At 40.7% G+C, this 24560-nt stretch overlaps 1 protein-coding gene across 3 annotated transcripts; it reads left to right on the top strand.

Annotated features, from left to right (window-relative positions):
- Positions 1–7134: 7134 nt before the first annotated feature.
- On the top strand, positions 7135–22792 carry LOC109405134 (phosphatidylinositol 4-kinase alpha). Of its 3 annotated transcripts, XM_062859304.1 has the most exons (15): positions 7135–7331; positions 7399–7612; positions 7725–8486; positions 8561–8770; positions 9358–9420; positions 9659–9759; positions 9831–9993; positions 14211–14700; positions 17214–17433; positions 17949–20591; positions 20661–20781; positions 20858–20968; positions 21214–21665; positions 21728–21974; positions 22042–22792. In XM_062859304.1, the coding sequence occupies exons 1-15, from the start codon at positions 7242–7244 to the stop codon at positions 22425–22427; spliced, it is 6273 nt and encodes a 2090-aa protein (XP_062715288.1). In that variant the 5' UTR covers positions 7135–7241; the 3' UTR covers positions 22428–22792. The 3 variants fall into 3 exon arrangements, with proteins under 3 accessions (XP_062715288.1, XP_029724207.2, XP_029724206.2); XM_029868347.2 differs by lacking the exon at positions 9358–9420 and having other exon boundaries at positions 7136–7331; XM_029868346.2 differs by lacking the exon at positions 9358–9420 and having other exon boundaries at positions 7136–7331; positions 17205–17433.
- Positions 22793–24560: the final 1768 nt, after the last annotated feature.

The following is a 24560-nucleotide window of genomic DNA, read 5'->3' as shown; positions in this document are numbered from 1 at the left end:
TGAAGTAATTTCCTCCTAAATCATCGTCCTCCTCAATCGCTTCAAATTGACCAATCTTTGGAAAGTCGGGAAATCTCAAGAGCGCAACTTTAAAGCATCATTCGAAACCTGGTTCGGAACCGAAAAGTTGAACGATTGGTCACTCACCGGTGATAACTAATCAACCAACTTTTTAGTGAAATACGATGTTTGACTCTTTTCTAATGAGCTCATCGCTATGTTTTAAAATCATGTTAGGCTATTTGGATCAATATTGTAATATTAATCCAAGCTAAACTTATATTATCTAATATAAAAACCATTTGAGCACATCTATCAAATATATAAGTAATGTTATTGATATTATGTGTCATGTTGAATTGTTTTTATGTGTGATCACACATCAAAACAATAAATACCAAAAAATAATTCGTTATGTGTGTCACACATAAACATCATTTGTCCAGACACATTGCAAAAATATATGTGTACGAAACATAAAATAAATATTTGCAGTTTTTGCAGTGTAGGTCATATGAATAAAGTTGAGTAAATACTCTTTACTAAATCTATGTGAAGCCGTGGAGCATTTTTCTGTGAATCTTCACAGAGATTTGAGTTAAGAGTATTTACTCAGCTTTATTCATGGCCTACTGAGTTTTAAATATTGCGCATTTAGTTCACCACTCGACTGCGCACTCAGTCTTCATAAGTGCGAAATTGGGTTCTTTAGGGGTATCCGGATTATGTCATAATCGGATATCCCGCCCTAAAATTAGTCTAAATCCAAAATTTCATAATTTTTGGAGTCCGGGAACTATTTTTAAAATGCATTTAAAGTTTGTATGGGGAAATTTTTTTGTTCGGGTCGAACTGTCATTTTATCGATTGAACTGTCATTCTATCCACGAAAATTAAAACTGTTTTGTTAATTTGACCATCAAAACAAAGGTATTGGAATCCAATAAAATCACGTAACATTCAGAAAAATGAGCTCTTTCGATTAGGCTAAAAAAATTTGCAATATTTTATTCATTAAACAACCCAATTGGCTTGTTTAGCGGTGTTGAGATAATTTCATATCCTGAATCTGCATGCCAAACTGAGTAGGAATCCAAATTTTCGCAAATTTTGGTGCCCGGGAACCTATTTTAAAATCAGTCTGAAGTTTGCATGGTAGCGATTTGTCGAATCACCCCTCGTCGTATTTTGTACTGGGCGGACTGTCAAACAGTAGCCCAGCCAAGGGGAATGACATATCCTTTTCTATCCGGAAAATCCGTATTTATCCGTTCCTAACCGTCGCTAACCGCTGCTAACTTGAGCAGCAGTTAGACGCGGTTAACGACGGTTAGCAACGGATAAATGCGGATTTTTTGGTTAGCAAAGGAAGCGCCATTCCCCCTGAGCCCAGCTGCCAAAAGGTGATTTCAAAAAATCTCTTTGAAATTGATTTTAGTTATCAAAATAAAGTTCTAAAATCTGAAAAAAATCATGGTGGCACAGAAAAAGGTGCTCTTTCGTATGAAATCAAAAAATCAATACATTTTTCTAAATTTCAAAACCCAATAGGACAGATCGGTGAAGTACTAGATTTGTAGTAATGAGCTGAATTTTTGTATGGTGAGAAGGTCAATTGGCTTCTTTAACGGTGTTGAGATAATTCGATATTCTGAATCTGCATGTCAAACTGAGCCGAAATCCAAATTTTCATGAATTTTGAAGCCCGGGAACCTATTTAAAAATCAATTTGAAGTTTGTATGGGAGCGATTTGTCGAATCACCCCTCGTCGGATTTTGTACTGGGCGGAGCTGTCAAACAGTTGCCTAGCTGTCAAAAGGTGATTTCAAAAAATTGCTTTGAAATTGATTTTAGGTACCAAAATAAGGTTCTAAAAATCTGAAAAAAATCATAGTGGCTCAGAAAAAGGTGCTCTTTCGTATAAAAGCAAAAAATTAATATATTTTCTAAAATTTAAAAACCCAATTCTCCGTTTCTGCATAGAAATGGTGCAAAAAGCGTGGGTATTATCTTAGATAATTAATACATAGATTTCCAACTTAACCATCGTAGTATGCATGCCGTTGGCTTCGCTAACCTAACGCCATCTGTTGGTCGACGGGTGAAGTAAACCACCGAAAAAGGTGCGCATTTTCAATTGAACTACCCTGCGCACTGGATGGTTTTGCTAAAACCTTGGCAACTAACGTGTTGTGTATTGAGTGAAAACAAATGACAACAAAATGAGACGAACTCAACACGAACCTGCAGTACGCGCTTCCGAACTAGGATTTTCAGAAGGATCACGTCAGCTCCTGGAGATTCGTGCTGCTAATCAATGATCGCGACCTCGTTCACTCAATCGGCTTTTAAACGAATCGTAATTTGTACACCCTCTATTGGTCTCGGTCGCTTTTCTTCATCGTAAATTTGAGATTATTTGGATTGGGCTGCACCTCGAACCCTACAGCAACATTACGCGTTCCCTATGGCTACTTCTGGGTGTCGCTACTTATTCTGGTACATCTTTATTATGTTCATTATAACCTAGTCCGGTGAATATTTTACAGTCATATCGATTTTTGGTAGGGTTGCATTGAAAAGTGTTTTGATCAACCAAAGACTTTCCAGAAATCTATTCTGGCGCACCAACACATTTTATGGAATAATAATTAATCATGTATCGGTGAGCCATAAGTTGTTGTACTACAATAAGCCTAAGAGTGCTGGAATCAGTTTAAAAATAACCCGGGGAAATCTACTTGACTTAAAATGGTGATTTTTGTTTTACTGGGCCACGCTCTGTCCATCAGCAGGTGCAATCCCTCGTCATTAAATTTGGACATCTTTTTTCCGAAATGTTGGTCACGACCCCCAGGGCTAGTTTTGATAAAGATGGTAGACACAGGGGCATCGTTGAAGTAGAGCAAGTTTACTGTGTAATAACATTTCTTACATTTAATAAACGATTTTTATTGGTAAAAGAAGTCTAGATGGTAAAAAGAATTGCTGGGGTCGTCGTAGAAGTAGAATCTCGCGTATCATGGAGTTCAAATTCTCCCGCTACATCCATTGAGAGATTTCTTGAAATGCGTTTCACTCCACGGTATTGCAGTTCAGAGAAGGTTCAATTAGTCTCAGCCTAAAAATAAATTGTGCCAGTGATTTTTAACCGCTATAATACAACCCAATAAATTTTCACCCTTGACATTTGTAACGCGAATTTCAGAAATCTTCGTCTCGAAATGCTTGCGGCAACCTTTGGCATCATTTGAGCAGCGGACGACGTCAAATGTCTTCTCCAATTTCTCAAATCATGCAAGCTGATTGAAAAAAAAAGTAGTGTTAGTTTGTGCTCAAAATTACGTAAGGCCAACATAGATTCTGCGACATACCTGCTTATCACTAGAACTGTATATAATTTTTGGTCCGGAAGCCGTACTGCGAAATAATATTTTTGATTCCAATTTGCACGAACGCGAATTGACAGCTTGTTTGATTGAATTGATAACACATTTCAAACCTTGTTTAGAAGGTTGCTTGGATACCTTAAATTACAGGCTACAAATGCGCAGGTAGGAGTAAATGAGTAGTTCACCCGTCGACCACCATTCTTTGATAGGCGCTACTGTTTTGTTGCCAGCTATTTTCATAAGTTGCAAATCTATGTATTAATTATTTAAGGTATTATGATTCCTTGCTTAATTTGATGCTTTTTGGACAAAACTTTGGGCAACAGTGTTGTTGTTTTCTCCATTTCTTGCAACATAAACAACATAGTTATCCAAAGTTTTGCTCAAACAGAATCAAATTAGGCAAGGAATCATAATATCCACGCTTTTTGCACCATTTCTATGCAGAAACGGAGAATTGACCTTCTCACCATACAAAAAAATCAGCTCATTACTACAAATCTAGTACTACACCGAACGTGCCCCATTGTTAATAAAAGTGCGCAATAGGGTTCTTTAGGGGTATCCAGATAATTTCCTATTCGGATTTCCGCCTAAACATTATGCAAAATCCAAAATTTCATCATTTCCGACACCACCGAACGCTACCGCCTCCTCTATAACGGTTCGCGTTGTTTTGATAGCTTGACTCCGAACCCCCGTGTATTCATATAGGAAAAGGCGTTCATTACTTGTCCTATCTTTTTGCACAGTACATATGAAGTGGAAACTAGCGTGAATATTTTGTGCATTTTTCAACGCAAACAGACGTAACACTTAGCGCCGATTTCTTCACCTCGGCTTAACCGGTAAGCCAGGCTTACCCATACAGTTAAACGCTTAAGCCAGGGCGAGTGATCAATTGACCAACTACCGAATGTTTGAATCAACCGTTAAAAAAGGGCTTATTCACAAATGTCATAACGCTGGACGGGGTGGTGTCGAGGGGCGATTCACTTATGTATTTTCGAATCAGTCCCGTGTATTGAAAATCGAATTTGTGTATTTATGGCGTATTCAGATGTATTTTTTGTATTGGTGTATTTTTTTGCACTTTTGCGATTAAAATAGAATTGATATGTATTGATGCAATTATTGAGTATTTTCGGAATAAATGTGTATTTTTTAATCGGTTTAAGCATTTTGCATTTGGTGCTTATGTTTGTAAACAAACTGAAATTTATTTAAGTGTTTGGATATTGTATTGAATGATAACCAAGATATTCTTATTTTACGCGAATTTTGTCATCCAAAAACGAAGTATGCATGCAACAACCTTCTTAGTTTTCCCGATACCAACTCAACATTCGGCGAAAGCACCCGGCAGGTTTTGGAGGAGGAAGTATGATTATTTCCAAAAAAGTATTTGGTGATTCCATGGAAACAATTGTTTAACTATTAAAAGTAATTCAGTGAATAAAAAACAGCTACAGTATTTTGGAGGCTTGCCCGAAGCTTGGTCCGAAGGCAAGGCAAGAATAATTCACAATTATTGTGAGAAAAATTTCGTGATTCTGATGGGGTATTCGACATCTTGCTTGAACTCCTGGCATTCTGAGATAGAGAACGTGAAATCTGTGGAAACACTACTGGTTGAAATATACCGATTCTGTTATCAAGATGCTGATTTCCCCCAGGAGAGTATACCAAAAACACCTCAATTAGTTCCTTCAAGCCGAGCTTCAAGCGTTCTCCCAGTACATAGTTTCATTAGAATGTTTCTTTGGATTCCTTCAGGAGCTTTTTCGTGAATACCTCCAGAAGGTCCCGCAGGAACTCTTCCCGAAATTTCTTCTTAGATTCATCAAAATGTTGATTTTGTGATTCCTCCAAAATTTCCTTCTGGGATTGCTCAAGAACTTTTGTCGGGTATTCCAAAAAACTTCTTCATGAGTTTCCTGGAACTTTTACTCGGATTTCTCCAGGATGTTTCTTGGGTTTCCTCCATGAGTTTCTCCAGGAATGTCTCCAGGAGTTCCTTCACGGATTCCTTCAAAAGTTGATTTTTTGATTCTTTTTTTCTGGCATTCTTTAAAAAGTTCCTTCTTCGATAGCTCCTCGAACTTTATATCTCTCAAGAATCCTTCTGAGACATCCATCCAGGAATTCATTCTGATGATTTATCCACAAATTTCTCTTGATTTTTTTTTCAGGAGAAACCCGAGCTCTTTTACTAGTTCCTTTATGATCATGGTCAAATCTCAGAAGAATATCCTGGATGGATTCTCAGGAGGCATCTTTGAAGCAACTCTTGGAGGTATTTCTGGAAGAAACTCCGAGAGGAATCTGAACAGGAGTTATTAGAAGAATTTCCAAAAAGGAACTTCTGGAGGAATTACAGAAAAGGGTACTCCCGAGGGATTTCCTGGAGGAATCGAAGAGGCGATTACTGAAAGAATTTCGGTGGGCACACATGACAGAATTCTGATTGGATTGCCTGAAGAATTATTGTTGCGAATTATTGAAGCAATACTGTTTGTTAATATCTTAGGACTTGGGAAAATATGAAGGTGAATGTTTCGAAGAAATTATTTCATTGCAATCTCCGAAGCAAGTTCTCACATGGAATTATCTCCGTTGGAATAGCTTTGGCGAATCTTAGCACAAGTTCCTCTTGAAGGATTTTCCGGAGCGATTCCTCTCTATGTGATCCGGGAAATCGGCAAACTATTCCTCCAACCTCCAGCAATGTAAAGGACCATTGCTTTGAGGTAATATCCGAGAAAAATCTATGCTGTTCGTTGACGGATTGTGCTTAGGGAAGTATCCTCTTCCGGAGCTTCAGCCTTCAGGTGGTTTGTCAGTCCCGTTGTATGCAAACATCAAAATCTACGAAATGTTCTTTGTTTTCCCACAAGATCGTCGCATTTTTTCCAAATTCATGTATGTGCAGCATTTTTCTCAAATATAAACTATAATTGCATTTACTAAGATTTACTCGTGCACTTGAGCATTTTTGCATTTTATTTTGAATTGGTGATTTTTTTTCAAATGTGGCGTTCAATTTCGAATTTATCGTGCATTGATGCATTTTTGTGTATTTTATCGAATGTGACTTAGTTTAATTCAATTTCGAATTACCGTGTATTGATGCATTTTTGTGTATTTTTTTCGAATTTGGCGTATTTTTAATTGTTTTGAATTTATCGTGTATTGATGTATTTTTGTGTATTATTTTCATTCGTGTATTTTCAATTCAGTAACGCAGAATAGTGAATCGCTCCTCGGGTGGTGTAACAGAGGGGGAGGGGGGTGGTCAAAAATTGTCGATTTTAGCGTAACGTAATAAATGGATGCGATGCCTTAGAAGATTTTGAACATTTGTACGATCGTCGCCAAATCTCTGCAAGGCACAATAGATAAGAATATACAAGGGGAATGACATATATCCTTTTCTATCCGGAAAATCCGTATTTATCCGTTCCTAACCGTCGCTAACCGCTGCTAACTTGAGCAGCAGTTAGACGCGGTTAACGACGGTTAGCAACGGATAAATGCGGATTTTTTGGTTAGCAAAGGAAGCGCCATTCCCCCTGCTGAGAATAGAGATGCTTTTAATTTCATAAACTTCAAACTGTTATACGGCTAGGATTACTGATTTTGCACAGCCCTGCAGCTTATGTTTTGATAAATAAAAAACCAACTGTCAAATGGTGAAAATTTGGAACTGGAAAATACACAAATAATTTGGGATTAGTCAGTGGCGTTTATGAGGCACAGCTCCTCGGGCCAAACGGAAAACGAAACTCCAACAACAACAACAACAAATAATTTGGGTGAAATTCATTTTTTGTGAAAAAACGCAGATTATGCTAGGAAATGATAGGTTTTCGTTCCAAAAAACGGTCCATTGCTTAGCGCGCGTTCTCGCACGCATAAAACCGACACCATGGGATAAGGTAAGTTGAGATTATTGCAATTTGCCTCTGTTCAAAGACCATGACTAATGCTTGACGAAAATTCAAGGTCCAAACACTGTTCCGGTACTGCCCGCAGGAGAATGCAGCCGGAGTGTTCTGCCTGGACTCTCGGGCCCAGGACGCGGTCATCGCTTTGGGTTTGTACTTCTTGGAAAGTGGCTACCAGTACGAGAAAGAAATCATCCCCTATTTGCTGCGACTGGCGAAAGCCCTGCCCAAGGCAGTGTGGATCGATGACGTCAAGCTGAACAAAATCGATAGTGAGTTGTTGGGCTTTCTTGTTGTTTCGCCTCGAGCAGATTATTGCTTAATGCGTTTCCCTTGAGACAAAACTTGAATAAGCCACTAAAGGCGGTTTGATTTGTGTTTCAGAGATACCGATCGCGGAAAAGTTTTGCTTCTGCTTGAACAGCTTGCTGTCGGATATTGCAGTCGGATGCCCGGAAAGTCGCGACGAGATAATCGTCAACCAGGTTGAGGTGCTGACCGTGCTGACAAATATGATCAAAGGAAGCAAGGAGAGTAACAGCCTTCCTCCGATTATTTTATGCAAAGCCACAGTTCCACTGCTTCTTGGATTGGGTCGATCCATGGGAAGATATGCTACTGCTGATCCTCCTCTTCTGTGTCGATTGTTTCCACGAGATGAAATTCCGTCACCAAAATCCCAGGAAACCCCACTGGCGAGGACAGAGTCTAAATCGAACAACGCAATCAGCCAGTTTAGATCTATTATTCCGAGGTCCATGTCCGGGAGTTTGACTGCTGAGCTGAATGAAGAAAAGACGCCTAAGAATAACGCAAAGAAACTTAATTCCTATTACTCGGTACCGTATGACCCGACGACTTATTTCTTCTCCAAATATGGATCCAGCTTCAATCAGTTCCCGAACATGCGGTTTTGTGACTCACCGGAAAAGAAAAATCGCCTGCAGTTCCCCATAAACCATCTGCAGGCCATTTTTGCCCTGGCCAAAAAGCTTCTTACCAAAGAAACCCTAGAGCACTTAGACGAGCAAGCGGGCGATATCTACTCGCTACATCAGATTAAACCGTACGGCTACAAGAGCGTCTCCGAAACGATCAATCTGGTGATGGTTACGTTGCTGAGAGAGATCCTACAAAATCAAACAGGTCATTTTCCTCATTATTCTAAGGTTGTTCCTAGGAATTTGAACTCATCGACATAGTTTTTTTTTCCGTTTTAGACCTCCCCACTCCGTTCACCAAAGACGTGCAAGAGTTTGTCAAGCGACTGTTTCTGATCGGACAAACCGAGCTGCAAAACAAACAGCACGACAGCACCCTGGACCGGGTGAACGACCCGACAAACATAGTGGTCAACAAGTACAAGGTCAACGTGATGGCCAATGCGGCGTGCGTTGATCTGCTGGTGTGGGCTATCGGCGATGAGACGGGTAAGTAGAGTAGTAATTGATTCTAACGTTTTTGTAGCATTTTTGGATCAATATCTTGAAAAGGGCGTTAGTTTTACCTTTGTTGATTTTTAATACTTCGACAGCAATGTTATTTGTGATAGCTTACTCACTTAATAGTCACCTAGTCGTCAAAACTAGTGGTAAGGAATGGGTTTTGTTAATTTGTGTCGAATTACCAGAAATTACTCAGAAAAGCAGTATATGCGACGACGCAATTGTCGTTTTGTAAACTAAATTCAGTGTTGCGGTAGTAGCACAGTAGTACAATGTAAAACAAACTTTATTCATTAATGCTAATCCAAAAATGGTTAAGTTAAATTGCTAAAATTTAATATATTCCTTACAGGTTTTCAACGTACAACTTGAAAATCTTAATGTGAAAAAAAAATGAAATATAGCATTGCCTAAATTGTAGATGGTATTCAAATTATTCAACAGAAGCTTCCTCGTCATCTTGTTTCATTGTGTTGTTTCGTTTCGTGTACACATGTTTCATCATTTCTTTTCCTGCCATTTTTTTCAATTTTATCTATTTTTTTACGTTTCTCTATCTATATCAATTACAGTGGACGATGATTACACTCTATCTTCACTGCAACAGAGTTTATCTTGTTTGCTGGAGCTAGGTGGTAGTGTTTTCCGTTTGATGGTTCCCCCCGAGGAGGATTTACTCCTGTTCCCAATTGGTTGTTCTTTTTATTGTTGTTATTATATCCGACTGATTTTATTCTTTTTTTACTCTATCCCTTCTGTTTGCACTTTGCTGTAGCTGCTTTTTCGTCGTGATCGCAATTTGCTTAGTTTGGATTTTAGATGACATGTTGGTGTTGTCTACTTTGTTAAATGCAATTCTTTCTTTCATTACAGAGGCTGATAAATTATGCAGTCGTTTATATCAGAAACTCAACTCCGTACTGGGACACAAAGTGGTGATGGATCATATGCCACTCTTGATGGTTTGCTTGGAGGTAACAGTAATCTCTTCCACGAAAAAGTGTTCGCTGTTATAACGTTTTTTTTTTTCATTTTTGTTCGATAGGGTTTGGGTAAATTAGCGCAGAAATTTCCCAACATTGCGGGAACGTCGATCTCATATCTACGAGACTTTCTGGTCGACCCTAGTCCCATCTTGACAAAGCTTCATGCTCAATCGCAGGCGCAGAATAAAAAGGACAAGGAAAATGCTCCATTCAGGATTGTTGGTGAGTGAAAGTTTTACCGTTGGATTAATAAATGTTTACCTCGATTAGTTTCTCGCAGTGCTTGATGCTTGGTGTTCAAGTTGAAAAGAAGTTATTTTAGTTTTTATTTTTTCGATCGAGAGTTTCCAATACCTACCTAACAAAGAATATTGTTAAAGCATCAAAGTCGACTCGATGTGTGGTTTATTGACAAAAGTTATCGAGGCCCGATTAAACGGCATTACAGTATAGTTTTATCGCTTTGGAAAAGGAGCCCGGTACTATATGTTATATGAATGGTGTTAGAGAAATTCCAGAACCGTCTCTAAATGCTTATTAGACATTGATTTGCAAACAAACAACAATATTGTTGTTGATGAAAAGTACACGCCAGGAATTTATGACCGCATGAGATTCTTCATTTTATTCATCGATGACTTCAGTCATTTCACCGTGGTGTATTTACTGAAAAGCAAGGACAAAGTTTTGGAAGGTTTTCAAGAATACAATGCGAAGGTTACAGCACATTTGGGCTTAAAGATAGCGAGGATGCGATGTGACAATGGTAGTGGGTATACGAGCAAGGCATTTCGAACATTTGGAGAAGAAATTTCCATGAAATTCACGGCTCCGTACACCCCCCAACAAAATGGAGTTGTGGAACGTAAGAACAGGATCGTACCATAGACTAATTTCGTACTGGATAAAGCCCGCTCGATGGTGTTGGATGCTGGAATACCAAAAAGTTTATGGGGAAAGCCGTTTTGACTGCAGCGTAGTGCAAATTGTAGTGCATCAAGCACACTGGATGTCCAGAAAACTCCCTGCGAAGTATGGTACGACAGGGAGCCGGATACGGATAACCTGAGAGTATTCGGAGCATTTGCGCACACACACGTATCAGAGCAATTCAAAGCTGGGTCCCGGATCTGAGAAGTGTAATTGTTTTCCATCTGCAGTTCTCTGAAGTCAAGGTATAACTTCACACACGTTATCAAACATTCTTTTCTCAAAAATATTTATGCAAGACCTTCCCATTGACATATGGTTGAATATGAGTTTTAACTAACACGAGTATGCAAAAGCATGTATTTTCAGTTCGTCTTCTGAGTTCAATGAATTCAAGGTCTGGCTTCAATCAGGCGATCCCAAATACTCAGAAACCGTATCGAGAAACTTACTTCATCTAGATCGATGTAATATTGATTTCCTGTGTGAAAATTTCGTTGATAAATTAATTCAGTTTAAAAAAACGATTGGTTTCTGAAGCTATTGGAAGTTTTTTGGATGCAAATCTTTAGTTGTTGTCCACCTTCTTTGATTTTTTTTTTGTTTTGAGAGACTTTACCCAGAAGGGGCATTCGTCTCTATTCTTCTTTGAAATCAAAACGTAACTTCAGTTAGGTCATGTCAGGTATTCTCAGGTACCGTAAACCGGGATCAAATTTATCTCTTATAAACAACTTGCTGCTGCTGATAACGTTAGCACCAATGTAAAAATTGTCAACAAAATTTCATAAAAATCAGTATTGGGTGGATCTTTATAAAACACGAAACACAATTTTGGTTCAACATAAAGTTAAATAACTTCAAATCCAAAAAAAAAATGAAAATATGACATTGGGGTGAAATTGATCAGCATCATCAGGCAAAATTTTAAATTGCCTTTTCCACTCAATTTTGACCTTCTGAACACGAATAAATGGTCAAAACTTTTACAACTTGTGAATTTGGCTATTAAAAAGCTAAATTTACTTTTTCAATGGACACGTAAACACCTGAAGTTAGGAAATTTCCTATGAAATAAGCGAGTTCAGCCACATTAAATTGCTTTTTTAACAAAATCTAACAGCTATTTTAGACAAGAATAATTTATTATTCTTGTCTAGAATAGCTACATTACATTACAATATAGATTCTATAAAAATGTTAACACGGAAAGATCGCAGGTAATACTAGTGAAGTGACAATCTAGTATTTATTATAAACGGTTTTATCTAAGTAAGACACACATTGAAAGAAGTTGCTAGGTAGAATGGAATTACAATCTAGTTCCCGAATGATCAATGTCACCCCGCTGATCAATTTAACACCGGTTTACGGTACTTTATAAAGGATGAACAGCAACGAAGGAAGTATTCGATCAAAGGATTGCATTTATCTCTGTTGTCGAATGCTCATAAATAGTACATTCTAAAGGCGGATAAACCATTCTTAAAACCTAAAAAAAAATAGGTAGTACATTTCTAGATTGAGTTGAAATAATGGCGAAAGTAACATGATCGATTTCTCTTCATCGACTCTCTCTTCTTCAAATTAAAGTGATAAGATGCAAGTTTGATTGAACTTTTTTACATTTGGATGCAAGATCGCATCCCAACCTAGCGTTTTATGAGCAAAAAATGCAACCTTACCTGCATCTTAAATCAGCATAATGTTGACCACTATGTTAATCAAACGACTGATTTATAAACTGTGATTATTTTTTGGATTAACATCAAATCTTCTCTCTGCGGGGCTCCGACGACGGGACGCCAAGCAGTCAGTAGTGTGCGGTAGTTCGGCAGCAGCAAAGTTTCGCGCGCTCGCTTTGCTAGATTTTTGCGATTTTTTTTTCCTCTTCCCTCTGCGGGGCTCCGACGACGGGACGCCAAGCAGTCAGTTGGGGACTACGAAGGTGATGATTTTGTTTGCGGTTTTCTGTGAGAAAGTGAAGGAGGGAAGATTTTTTGTTTTTTTTTTCACTCATACTCCCATAAGAAACCCCGTAGGAAGAAAGAGTGTTTCCCGGCTCATCAACCTTCGTAGTCCCCAGTAGTGTGCGGTAGTTCGGCAGCAGCAAAGTTTCGCGCGCTCGCTTTGCTAGATTTTTGCGATTTTCTTTCCCCTTCTCTCTGCGGGGCTCCGACGACGGGACGCCAAGCAGTCAGTAGTGTGCGGTAGTTCGGCAGCAGCAAAGTTTCGCGCGCTGGCTTTGCTAGATTTTTGCGATTTTTTTTTCCTCTTCCCTCTGCGGGGCTCCGACGACGGGACGCCAAGCAGTCAGTAGTGTGGGTAGTTCGGCAGCAGCAAAGCTTCACGCGCTGGCTTTGCTAGATTTTTGCGATATTTTTTTTTTCTCTTCTCTCTGCGGGGCTCCGACGACGGGACGAATGTGCGCGCGCCGTGGTTCGAGTTGGTTCCGAATTTTTCGCTTCCCTTCGGCGCTAGTTTCCAATACACTTTTAGTTGATAATAAATATTTTCTTTCATTTTTGCATTTACACAAAAGAGTGAAAAATGTTACTTCGGGTTCGCCGGTCGAGAAAAAAATCCGGGCGTCGACAAGTGAGTCGCGTTCAGTGTATTTCTGTGTGGAATAGACTAAAGGTTTCTGCTCCCTAGTGGAGTGGAGACGCGCGATAGAATTTTCTTTCTGGCTAGTTCTTGCGTCGAAAAGTGGTCGGTTGTTAACGGCGGTTTGTGTATATTGATCCATTGTCAAATCATATCACCAACCATAGGTGACTCCCGGACTGACAATGTACCTTACCCTACTAACAAAAAAAAATCCTTCCTGAGACAAACGTGGAGATGCAGCGATTCGCGGTCTTTATAACAACGTTTGTCTTACTAACATTCCCTTCCATCCTCGATGACCGTAAGGACGTGGCCGGCGCCGTTATTGACCTTATTAAAGTTGAGAGCTCTCGACCTGTGTACATTGAGAATAGTAAGCTAGTCCCAAGCCCTATTCATTGGTTCCTTGTGCAATTTCGATTGCTCTGGTCAATCACGGAGTAGCAACTACGAATTGTGCGGTCATCTATGCTCAAATATAGTCAGGGGACATCCATAAAGTACGTCACGCTTAGAGGGGGGAGGGGGGGTTCTGAAAAGTGTGACAAGCAATGTATTAAGTATAGGAAAAACCCGTACGAAGGGGGGAGGGGGGGTCAAAAATTCTCATTTTTAGCGTGACGTACTAAATGGATGCCCCCTCATTGCATTGTGTAGAGGACCTGGTTGGATGGTTAGAACCCATAGCTATCATTCCGAGGACCTTTGATCGAATCCCATTCCCGAAAAAACTCACAAAATGTGAGTTCTTGTCCCATGTTTTATGGGAATCCCATATAAAATGGAACAATTATGCCTAGAAAAATGCAGTAAAAATCTTGTTAATACAGATAAAAAGAGTCATTGCATTACGATAGACTCAATCTTGGATGATCTTTAATTTTCCCCCTTTTTTACAGTTCAAGGATCCGACTTCAAAGCATTCGACCAGCAACCAAATCAACGAAAGGGTCTCACCAAATCCGCCCACGAGGCCTTCGAAGCGCTACGAGATGCCGCAATTGAGAACCTTTCCATTGCGCTGAAAGCCGCCCATGCGCTCGATCCGTACTGCGTGCCAGCGTTGGTGGCCAACGTATCGAACCGGTTGTTCACCGTGGAAAAGCAAGAAAGCGAATCCAGTCTAGTGTCGTTAAACATTATCGTTATGTTGGGCCACGTGGCAGTTGCCCTGAAGGATACACCGAAAACAACGAACAATATCCTTCAGTTCTTCATTCAGCGCTTCTGCAAGGTACCATCCGAACAAAACGTTCTAATTGTGGACCAACTGGGGTGCATGATCATCTCCAAGTGTGAACCACAGGTTTTTGAAGAAATTATGAAGATGTTTTCCAGAGTAACTGTGCAAGCAGCGTCCTTGGCTTATTCCACCAATCCGGAACAGAGGTAAGATGGCATGTTTTCCTCTGGATTCCTTCGATTATTATCTAGAGACCGATCTTTGTTTATTGCTATTGATTTATTTTCACTGCTTGGATATGGTCCTTTTTTATTCCTCTTTGATCTCAGACTGCCAGAATGATCCTAATATTTTACCGTGAATTTTTCTAGGCTGCAACGGTGGCACATCTCTAGATTTTTGTAAATAGCTCAAACCATATTTATATGATTTGTTTGTTTTACGAGTTTCGTCCTTTCACCAATAATGTCTCGCGTTTCCTTTTTTTTGCATAAACTAACAACTTAAGCCTATCACTTCATCGCAATTTTACGAAAACACTGCTAGGAAATATGCTAACAGTTCTCAAAAAAAAATATCCATCAGAAAATTCCTTGGAAGAAGTCTTAAATGAATTATACCCTAATTAACTTCTACTTCAAATACTCTTTTCAATAATCACTTGGTATTTGTATCATCTACAAGTGTGAACATGTTACATGTTCGAAAAACAAAACAATTATCTTATTTTTTCATGAATTTCTCTGTCAGTTTTGTCGGAAAACTATCCAATAGTTCAAGTTTCACCAGGAATTTAATCGAGTTTTGCCGAAAATTTTCTCAAAAGTCGTTCAGTAATTCTGCAAATAATTATTGTAAGCCATTGTTAGAAATTACCCCTGGATGTGATATCGGCATTCCGCCAGAAATTTCTCAATTTAAATTATTAATGGGAATTTTCTAGAGTACCCTTAAAGGATTGATTTGATTGACTGATTTGTCTTTATTTAAGAAATTTTCAGCCCTTGGCTGGTTCGTCTCTACCCTTAAAGGATTTTACTCTAAACGCTCTCAACAATCCTGAAAACTTCATCCATAATTTGTCCAAAAGTCTCAGCACTTTTTTCTACGACTTCTTTCAAAGATTACCTTTAACTTTTTACTAGTCCGCTCTGCGATTTTTTGATAATTATGTAGAAATCTCCGGTTTCTGTGAGCTTTGAGGTTAAACATCAAATAATATAAATATGACTGCCACAATGGCCGATTTAACCCTTACTCACGTTTTCAAGAGGACCTAATCTTTGAAATGAACCTAATGAATTTGAAACTTCGGTAACGAGTGCGCCTGATCTGGAGTATTTGTCCCTTTGGATATATGAGCAAAGCCAGGATCAAGGATGGAAGAAAATCACTTCTAACGATAAATCTAGACCAACATTTGAAAAGGGCGTAACAGCCATTTCGAATTTCTGTTTCTCCTGTCCCTCCTAGGCTTACCCCCCATTATTCATGAAATCTTTTACCAGTAACAGATAGATCTGACTCCCCTCTATCTGTTAACGGGAAAAGTTTGCATAAAAATATTGAAATACGTCTAGGAGAGACGGAACAAGTGAGAATTTGCAATGGTTGTTTCGCCCTTTTCAAATGTTAGTCTAAATACACGATACGAATAATCAAAGATAGCCACCCCAAGCAACACACATGATTACAAAACAGTCACGGCAGCGTGTGTAAGGGTGACTTCTGTGCAACCCTTACATGCGCTTCCGTGACTGTTTTGTAACCATGTGTGATGCTTGGGATTGTTCTCGCAGTAGCATGAGGCGACACCCTCGCACTGTGCTCGTATCACAGAGCAATCAAAGCATCTAATGCACGTTTTATCGCGGAATCTATCGTTATCGGATCATGTTACAAGTTGCGATAAATTTTATTCATCACGATTTATGATGCCACTTATGCACCCGTAACCCGCATTCATGATAAGAAATATTTCATTCATATGCATATCGTGAAGCTTCAGCAATAAGAATGCACAAAGAGTGAGCGAAAAACGAAATTTATCATTTCGACTTCATGATAACGATCGCTTCGCGACCGCACATACCGAGCGATGTGTTCAAAATTGAAATAGGATTTCCTGATGTATACAAATCAGTTTCAGGTGAAATTCATGAGACATTAAATAAAGAAGCTAACAACAAGCAAATGCTGAAATTGTGGTGCATTTGAAAACTCGAACATTTGTATTGTCCACTTCCAGCCATCATATTAGAATGAGCCAAATCTAACAACAAAATTGAACGACAGTTAAAACACTGTATCCAGAACAATGCCCAGCATTGAATACCTATAACCTTACCTTTTTGCATGCATGGTCCATCAGTTCTTCAATATTCACTATGTATCCTAGCGCAGCTCCTGTGATTTATCACTACCTATCACTCGCGTGACCACATCCGTCGAGACGTTGTAAATAATACCCAGCGCAATGTCTTCTTCTCTCCTCCTGAAAACCTTCCCATCTGCATATAGTGTTTGTACCCCGTGCTCTATAGATATGGTATCGTCCAAGGATATTTCTAATTGAAGTTTTCTCTGTCTCTACCCCCAACCAAATGACACCCACTATTGCATACACAAACATTCACATCCCGCCCCTACACACGCATACACGACTTCCGGACTCTCCCCCTTCCCACTTTGGTTGGCTTAAATTCAAAAGTGTTTACAGGAAATCCTACCACCACGTGTCGGATGCGGTGGTCAACGCGCTAGCCAACATTGCCGCCAACATTCAGGGCGAGCTGGAAATGTTGGACTTGTTGGGCAAGCTGTTGGAACTGTTCGTCCAGATCGGGTTGGAAGGTGAACGGTCCTACGATAGTACATCCGGTGCGCAGAAGGCCAGTTCCAGTGCTGGAAACTTGGGAATGCTGATCCCGGTGATTGCGGTAAGTTTTATGGAATGGCTGTTCATAAACTACGTAGACTAATTTTTGGTCGTCTCAGTTCTCATAAACTTTCGTTCTTCATGCAAAATTTTGAATTTTTTTTTGGATCTAGACAACGGGCCCTTTCCCACTAAGAGTCTACGTAGTTTATGCCCAAAGGGTATTGGCGTGGCTCATCTTCATATGGTAAAATCAAACTCTTCCTTGCGTATACCTGTACAGTGTACAAGTACATACACGGACTGGAATCATTGGAAATCGAAGTCTTCGCACGCTCGATTGACATTTCCGCCGTACGTAATGAAATGATGTCTTCCTCGTTACCCTGTTCAACAGTTGAAGGTACTGGCACCGTTAGGGGTTGACCATTTATTACGTGAAGCAATTTTCACGATTTTTTTGAAAAGTCGTGATCCAAAGAAAAGCAAAATCGAGTTTGTAAATATGTTTCTGCATAAGATTGAGCCATGTCACGATTAAAAAAAAAAAATACTGCATAATTAATTCATTTGCAGGTCCTAGTGAGACGTCTACCGCCGATCAAAAACCCGAAACAACGGCTCCATAAGCTGTTCAAAGACTTTTGGCTGTACTGTGTGGTGATGGGTTTCACCAATGCTCGCCTGTGGCCGTCGGATTGGTACCAAGGGGTACAGCAAATTGCGGCGAAATCTCCTCTGCTGATATCGCAAATCGCTCACCGATCGGAGATGCGAGAGCTGAACTACACATCGGCGATCCGCTCGGACAGTGTCAGCTTGAACGAGCTACGGAGTCAGATTCTGGTCCTGTTGGATCACCCTCCGGCAGATATTACCCAGTGCATCAATAAATTGACCTTTGCGCAATGTACATATTTGTTGAGTGTCTATTGGTTGGAAATATTGCGAGTGGAGAATGCGGCCGAACCTAGTTTGGAACCAATATTGAATTATCTTTGTGATAATGCCTTACTGAAAGATAAGTATGGCATGTGGCAATGTATCCGATGCATTGGTGATCAAGTTTTCGAGAAATTTAGAAGCGTACTTCTAGCGCAGGACGATGTCCGGGAAAAAGTTCTTGAATCCCAAGCAATGCTGCTGTTGGTGTATTTCAATCACATCCACAAGCAGATTCAGCTTGTTGCAGATCAGTACCTATCACAACTAGTTGATAAATTCCCTCACTTATTGTGGAATCGCAAAGTTCTGTGGTGCATGCTGGATGTACTTCAATTGCTAGCATTTTCTCTGACTCTGGATCCGAATGAAGAAACTCCAACTTTGAGAGTTGCTTCCACGCCCTACACTCTGCAGCTGATGGACAGTTTACCTGCTCGGGAGAGCCGTGTCAAGGATTTTGCCGACCGTTGTCAAGGTATTGTTAGCGAAGCTATGAAATGGGCACCGAAATCTACCAGGAGCCATCTTCAAGAGTATCCCAATCAGGTACCAACGACGACATTGTCGAACCACAGCGGTTTGGCTCTGGCAGTGGATTCTATTCTCCACACGTGGGTCGCCACCGCCAGTATCCAGTCGACTTCGAAACGCCCGCATTGTGTCAACAGCGATACGTCCAAGTTCGTTTCGGTATTGTGCTTGCGTAGCAAATACGCAGGAGAAATTTCCGGATTGTTGTCGGTTTTGGAAGATGAGGAAAAGAAGGGCTTGGCTGACCGTTTGGTTAAAGATATCTGGGATGCTTGTGCTGAAAAAAGTGATGCAAAACATAGGGGAGCTCTATGGAGAGCCACAGCTTATCTCATTCTATGTTCAAGCGCAAATCGAAAGCTACTGCATGCCATATCCTCATCGCAAGTGCAACTGTTCACGGAATCAGCTATGGAAACTGCCGTAGAGTGTTGGCAGTGGATCCTAACCGCTCGGCAAGATCTTGAACTTTGTTTCATCCAAGAGATGGTTACGGCATGGCAAACCACGTTTGATAAACGAATAGGGCTGTTCACTGAGGAAGTTGATATTACTAGTCCTCTGGCTGCATACGAGAGCTGCAAGTTGGTCCCCAAGCCGATTGTTGTAGCTCCGCATCTAATTTGGTTGCAGCTCCTCTCTGAAATGGTCGACACAGCCAAGTATTGTAACCGGGATAAGGTCGAAATGTTCTGTATGTTACTTCATCGCTGTTTACCGTTCAGTCGGGACTTCAAAATGACAAGACATATCTCGACGGTTGGCTGTCGGTTTAAGCTTCTCCAGTGCGGTTTATCTCTTCTACAGGGGAATACCATTCCCAAGTCGCTAGCTCGGAACATACTACGTGAACGCATCTACGCCAACGCACTGGATTACTTCTGTGGACCACAGCTTTGTCCAAGCCAATCCCGAGAAGCACTGCTGGAGGATATATCTATCTTGCTCAAATTTTGGCAAACTATGCGCAGCGAGAAGAAACACTTGGTTGCTTCGGAAGTTAGCGACTACGATTTGCATCCCACGTCCCAGAATCTGTCGGTTAACAAATCTCTAGATACAGTCTCTTTAGCCGGAAGCGAAGTAGCGCGCTCCACTAGCAGCGGAAACGCCGGTTGGTACAACACCATTCCTCATTCAACATCGACCCTCTCAAAACGGTCTAATCGTATCAAGCGCCCACCTTATCAAAAAGATGCCTACGACAAAGACTACATGAAGAAGCGGAACCTAATCCTGGAATTGCTAGCCGTTGAAATTGAATTCATGCTTATTTGGGCAAATCCTCTGTCATCTCCGGAATTGCAGATAGCTGGCGAAGAGGCTGTCGCCGAGTGGAGAGCTCGTCCAGTGAAGCTGAACGTGTGGCGCGACTACACTAGGCTCGCATGGTCCTATAACCCGGCGCTGGCCATATTCCTACCGCAACGCATACGAAACGCCGAAACCATTGAAGATGAAGTAACCCGACTCGTTTGTTCGGATCCACTTGCAGTGATTAACATTCCGGAAGCGCTGAAATATCTCGTCACCACGCGAACCCTACTCAACGAAGCACCTGAACTGGTGTACATGTTGACCTGGGCTCGCGTCAATCCCATCCAAGCACTATCCTATTTCTCACGTCAGTTCCCCACGCATCCGTTGACCGCACAGTACGCCGTTACGACTTTGAACTCGTACCCAGCTGAAGCCGTTCTTCCCTACATTCCCCAGCTGGTGCAGGCCTTGCGACATGACACGGTACGTTGGTAGACCGCCCAGTCCTTCTTCGTTGCACATCCGTAATCTTATTGTCCTTTTCTCCCGCAGATGGGCTACGTGGTAGAGTTCATCAAGCACATCTCCAAGAGATCGCAAATCGTTGCCCATCAACTGATTTGGAATATGCAAACCAACATGTACATCGATGAGGAAATGCACCACAAAGATCGTAAGTTTTCGGAACTTATAAGCTTGTTCCTTTACAGGTCGAGTTTACTGATATTTTTTTATTTTTTTTGCATCAGCTGTTCTGTACGATGGTTTGGAAGCGTTATCGCAGAATATCATCGCTTCGCTATCCGGGCCGGCCAAACGATTCTATGAGCGCGAATTTGACTTCTTCGGAAAAATTACAGGTTAGTATTGGGCTGGCCCCATAAACTGCATAAAGGATAGACCATCTTAGATGTAGCTCACGATTACAATTATTACTAAAAGCGTTGGCAAAGATTCAAAATGAACGAAAATCGGTTCCCCATTAAAAAGCGGAATAACGAAAATATCGAAAAAGAGCTTACAACATTACGGTCTCCTTCTTTGAAGAATGTTATATTCTGTAGAAGCGGTAGACATAATCCAAGACTTTTGTTTTCCACTTTAGCCGTAAGCGGAGAAATTCGTTCCTTCCCCAAAGGCCAGGCGCGGAAAAAGGCTTGTCTGGATGCACTCAGCCGAATCAAGGTTCAAGCCGGATGCTACCTTCCGTCCAATCCGGAAGCGATGGTCCTTGATATCGACTACAATAGCGGAACACCGATGCAGAGTGCAGCGAAAGCTCCCTACCTGGCACGGTTCCGGGTACATCGGTGTGGCATAAACGAGTTGGAAAGTATGGCAATGGAGGTGTCCAACAATCCAAACAGCCAACTGGATGGACCCAGGCTAAGCTCGATGGGACCGGAAACGTGGCAGGCAGCCATCTTCAAGGTGGGCGATGATGTTCGGCAGGACATGTTGGCTTTGCAAGTGATCTCAATTTTCAAGAACATTTTCCAACAAGTGGGACTGGAGTTGTTCTTGTTTCCGTACCGCGTTGTGGCAACTGCTCCAGGGGTAAGCGAACTCAACGTATTATAATTTGAGCAACTATCAATAACACGATTTTTTTTACATAGTGTGGCGTGATTGAGTGTGTACCGAACGCGAAATCGCGTGATCAACTAGGACGACAAACGGACTCCGGTTTGTATGAATACTTCTTGCACCAGTATGGCGATGAAACATCGAAGGAATTCCAAGTGGCTCGAAGCAACTTTGTGAAATCGATGGCTGCCTATTCGGTGATTGGCTATCTGCTGCAGATCAAGGATCGACACAACGGAAACATTATGATCGACAAAGACGGGCACATCATTCATATTGGTTAGTCCTAGTTGCCCAACGGAAGAACTTCTCTTTCTAATCGTATTCCCTCCGCATTACCTTCCAGATTTTGGCTTCATGTTCGAATCGTCACCCGGCGGGAACATCGGTTTCGAGCCCGATCTCAAGCTCACCGACGAGATGGTGATGGTGATGGGTGGCAAAATGGAAGCAGCACCCTTCAAATGGTTCTGCGATCTGTGCGTGCAGTCGTTCTTGGCCATTCGACCGTATCAGGATGCAATCGTTACGCTGGTTTCGCTGATGCTGGACACGGGATTGCCCTGCTTCCGGGGGCAAACCATTACGCTGCTCAAGCAACGATTCGTGCCAACCAAAAACAACAAGGAAGCAGCGGCGCATATGTTGGGTGTTATACGCAATTCGTACCAGAACTTCCGAACCAGAACCTATGATATGATACAGTATTATCAAAACCAAATTCCGTATTAAAAAGGTTGACAGTATAATAACGATCAATGTGAAATTGTGCTTCTTAACCGAAATTGCACCGCGCTTGCGTTGTATACGAAGAGCGAGGTTTTTTGGTAGTGTTGTACTTTTTACAACAGCGCGCGTCTTGAAATGTTAAAATCCTTCAAGGAAGCAGGCCGGAATGATAAAATTTTAGCGGGACAAAGATAACGTTAGGACAGTGCGGGTGGTGTTAGGGCTTGGGAAGGGTCACTGGAAAATTATTTATTGGGGACAAATCATTGCATGTGATTATAAATATATAAATAGTCAAAGTTGATCTTATTGTTAAAAAATATTTGTTGTATGGCATGTACGTAATAAAACATAAATGGTGAACGAAATGCGTCAAGTAAAAGTTGTTAATTGTTTTCCAAAGGCCATTGTTACTGAAAAGCGAAAAAAAGCATATGTCTCAGTACCGTATATTTGCAGTTCATTCGTTGTCTTTTTCGTCACTTCCCCTCGGCGCTACAAACTTCTGCTAAATAAATTTATTCATTCGAGTTTGAAGAGTACGCAGATAGCAGAGAAAGATCGCAAGTTTCATTATTATCGCTACCAAATATACGAAAACCCCAATCATCTTGTGAACTATCCGGAAAATTTTGACTTAAGAGTAAAGTCTTCGATATACCAATGCGTGTGGTCCATTAATGATATTTTAATGAATTTCAACACATCTATACTGCCCCCATTCGCAAAACAGTCCCATATGAATAGGAAACCCAGCAAAGATGGGACTGTTGTGTGAGTGGCGGCAGTATATATTAGTATGGGACAACCATCAAATCCTCGCTCCAGTCGACTTTTTAGATCCCATTTTGGTCCCATATGAACTGTACAAAATTTCAGCGCAATCGGTGAAACTATAATTTAGCGCAAGCGGTTCAAAGTTTGCATAGGATTTACTATGGGAAAAGTTACACTTTCAAACAAAAAATCCCACAGGTCACCCTTTGTCTCCTTAATTCAAATCGATCAACGCTTCTTGTAGAATAATCATTTATGAAACTTTCCTTCGAAGACCGCAAAACGATTGGATGCTTGTGGAAAAAGTTATTAATTTATTACCGATTAGTGATCCAACGAACGGCTTTTTGTTTTGTTTTATTAGCAGCACTGTAACTGCTGCCTTGGCTGCTGCTGTTTCTGGGGGTGGTGATGCCTCCCGCCACCCCATGCAACAACGGCAGCAGCAGTGCTGCTGATAAAACAAAACAAAAAGCCGTTCGTTGGATCACTAATCAGTAATAAATCAATAACTTTTTCCACAAGCATCCAATCGTTTTGCGGTCTTCGAAGGAAAGTTTCATAAATGATTATTCTACAAGAAGCGTTGATCGATTTGAATTAAGGAGACAAAGGGTGACCTGTGGGATTTTTTGTTTGAAAGTGTAACTTTTCCCATAGTAAATCCTATGCAAACTTTGAACCGCTTGCGCTAAATTATAGTTTCACCGATTGCGCTGAAATTGTGTATAGTTCATATGGGACCAAAATGGGATCTAAAAAGTCGACTGGAGCGAGGATTTATTTTTTCCATACAAGCGTGTCCCATACTAGTATATATACATGAAAAGATGGATAAATTACACAAGTTTACAAAATAAAACGAAAGTCGTGAACTTCTGTCAACGATCAAAATTTTTGAAGCATAATTTAGCGCTGATTTCGAAACCGTGCTTCAAAAAATTTAAAGTAGACAGTTTTTAAGTTTTAGCTCAATATCGAGTTTTACAACTTTTTAAAATATGGAATCTATATATATAAAAATGAGTTTGAAGTCCCTTTGAGGCAACAAAACTCAAGAACGGATGAACCGATCAGCTTGACTCTTGCACGGTTCGGTTCGTATTCGTGTTGGCTGTGTTTATATGTACAAAAAGTTACGAAAATCAACTAGAAAAGTAAGAAAATTGATAAAGTACTGATTTTTGAGAGCTGGGAAGGAAATCAACACGATTGAAATGAAACCAATCTAGAGTGCCATGATGCAATGCCCTTAACAATTGTCAAAGCACCACAACTTGGCAAGACGGCAAGACAAGGTTTGCCGGGGCAGCTAGTTTATAATAAAATTCAAATATCTTGTGTTTTGTTCAACCAATT

This window comes from Aedes albopictus, chromosome 3 (assembly GCF_035046485.1).
Source record: "Aedes albopictus strain Foshan chromosome 3, AalbF5, whole genome shotgun sequence".
NCBI classification, from domain to species: domain Eukaryota; kingdom Metazoa; phylum Arthropoda; class Insecta; order Diptera; family Culicidae; genus Aedes; species Aedes albopictus.
The sequence above is the reverse complement of the archived record's forward strand: the minus strand, read 5'-3'. Positions and strand labels throughout refer to the sequence as shown.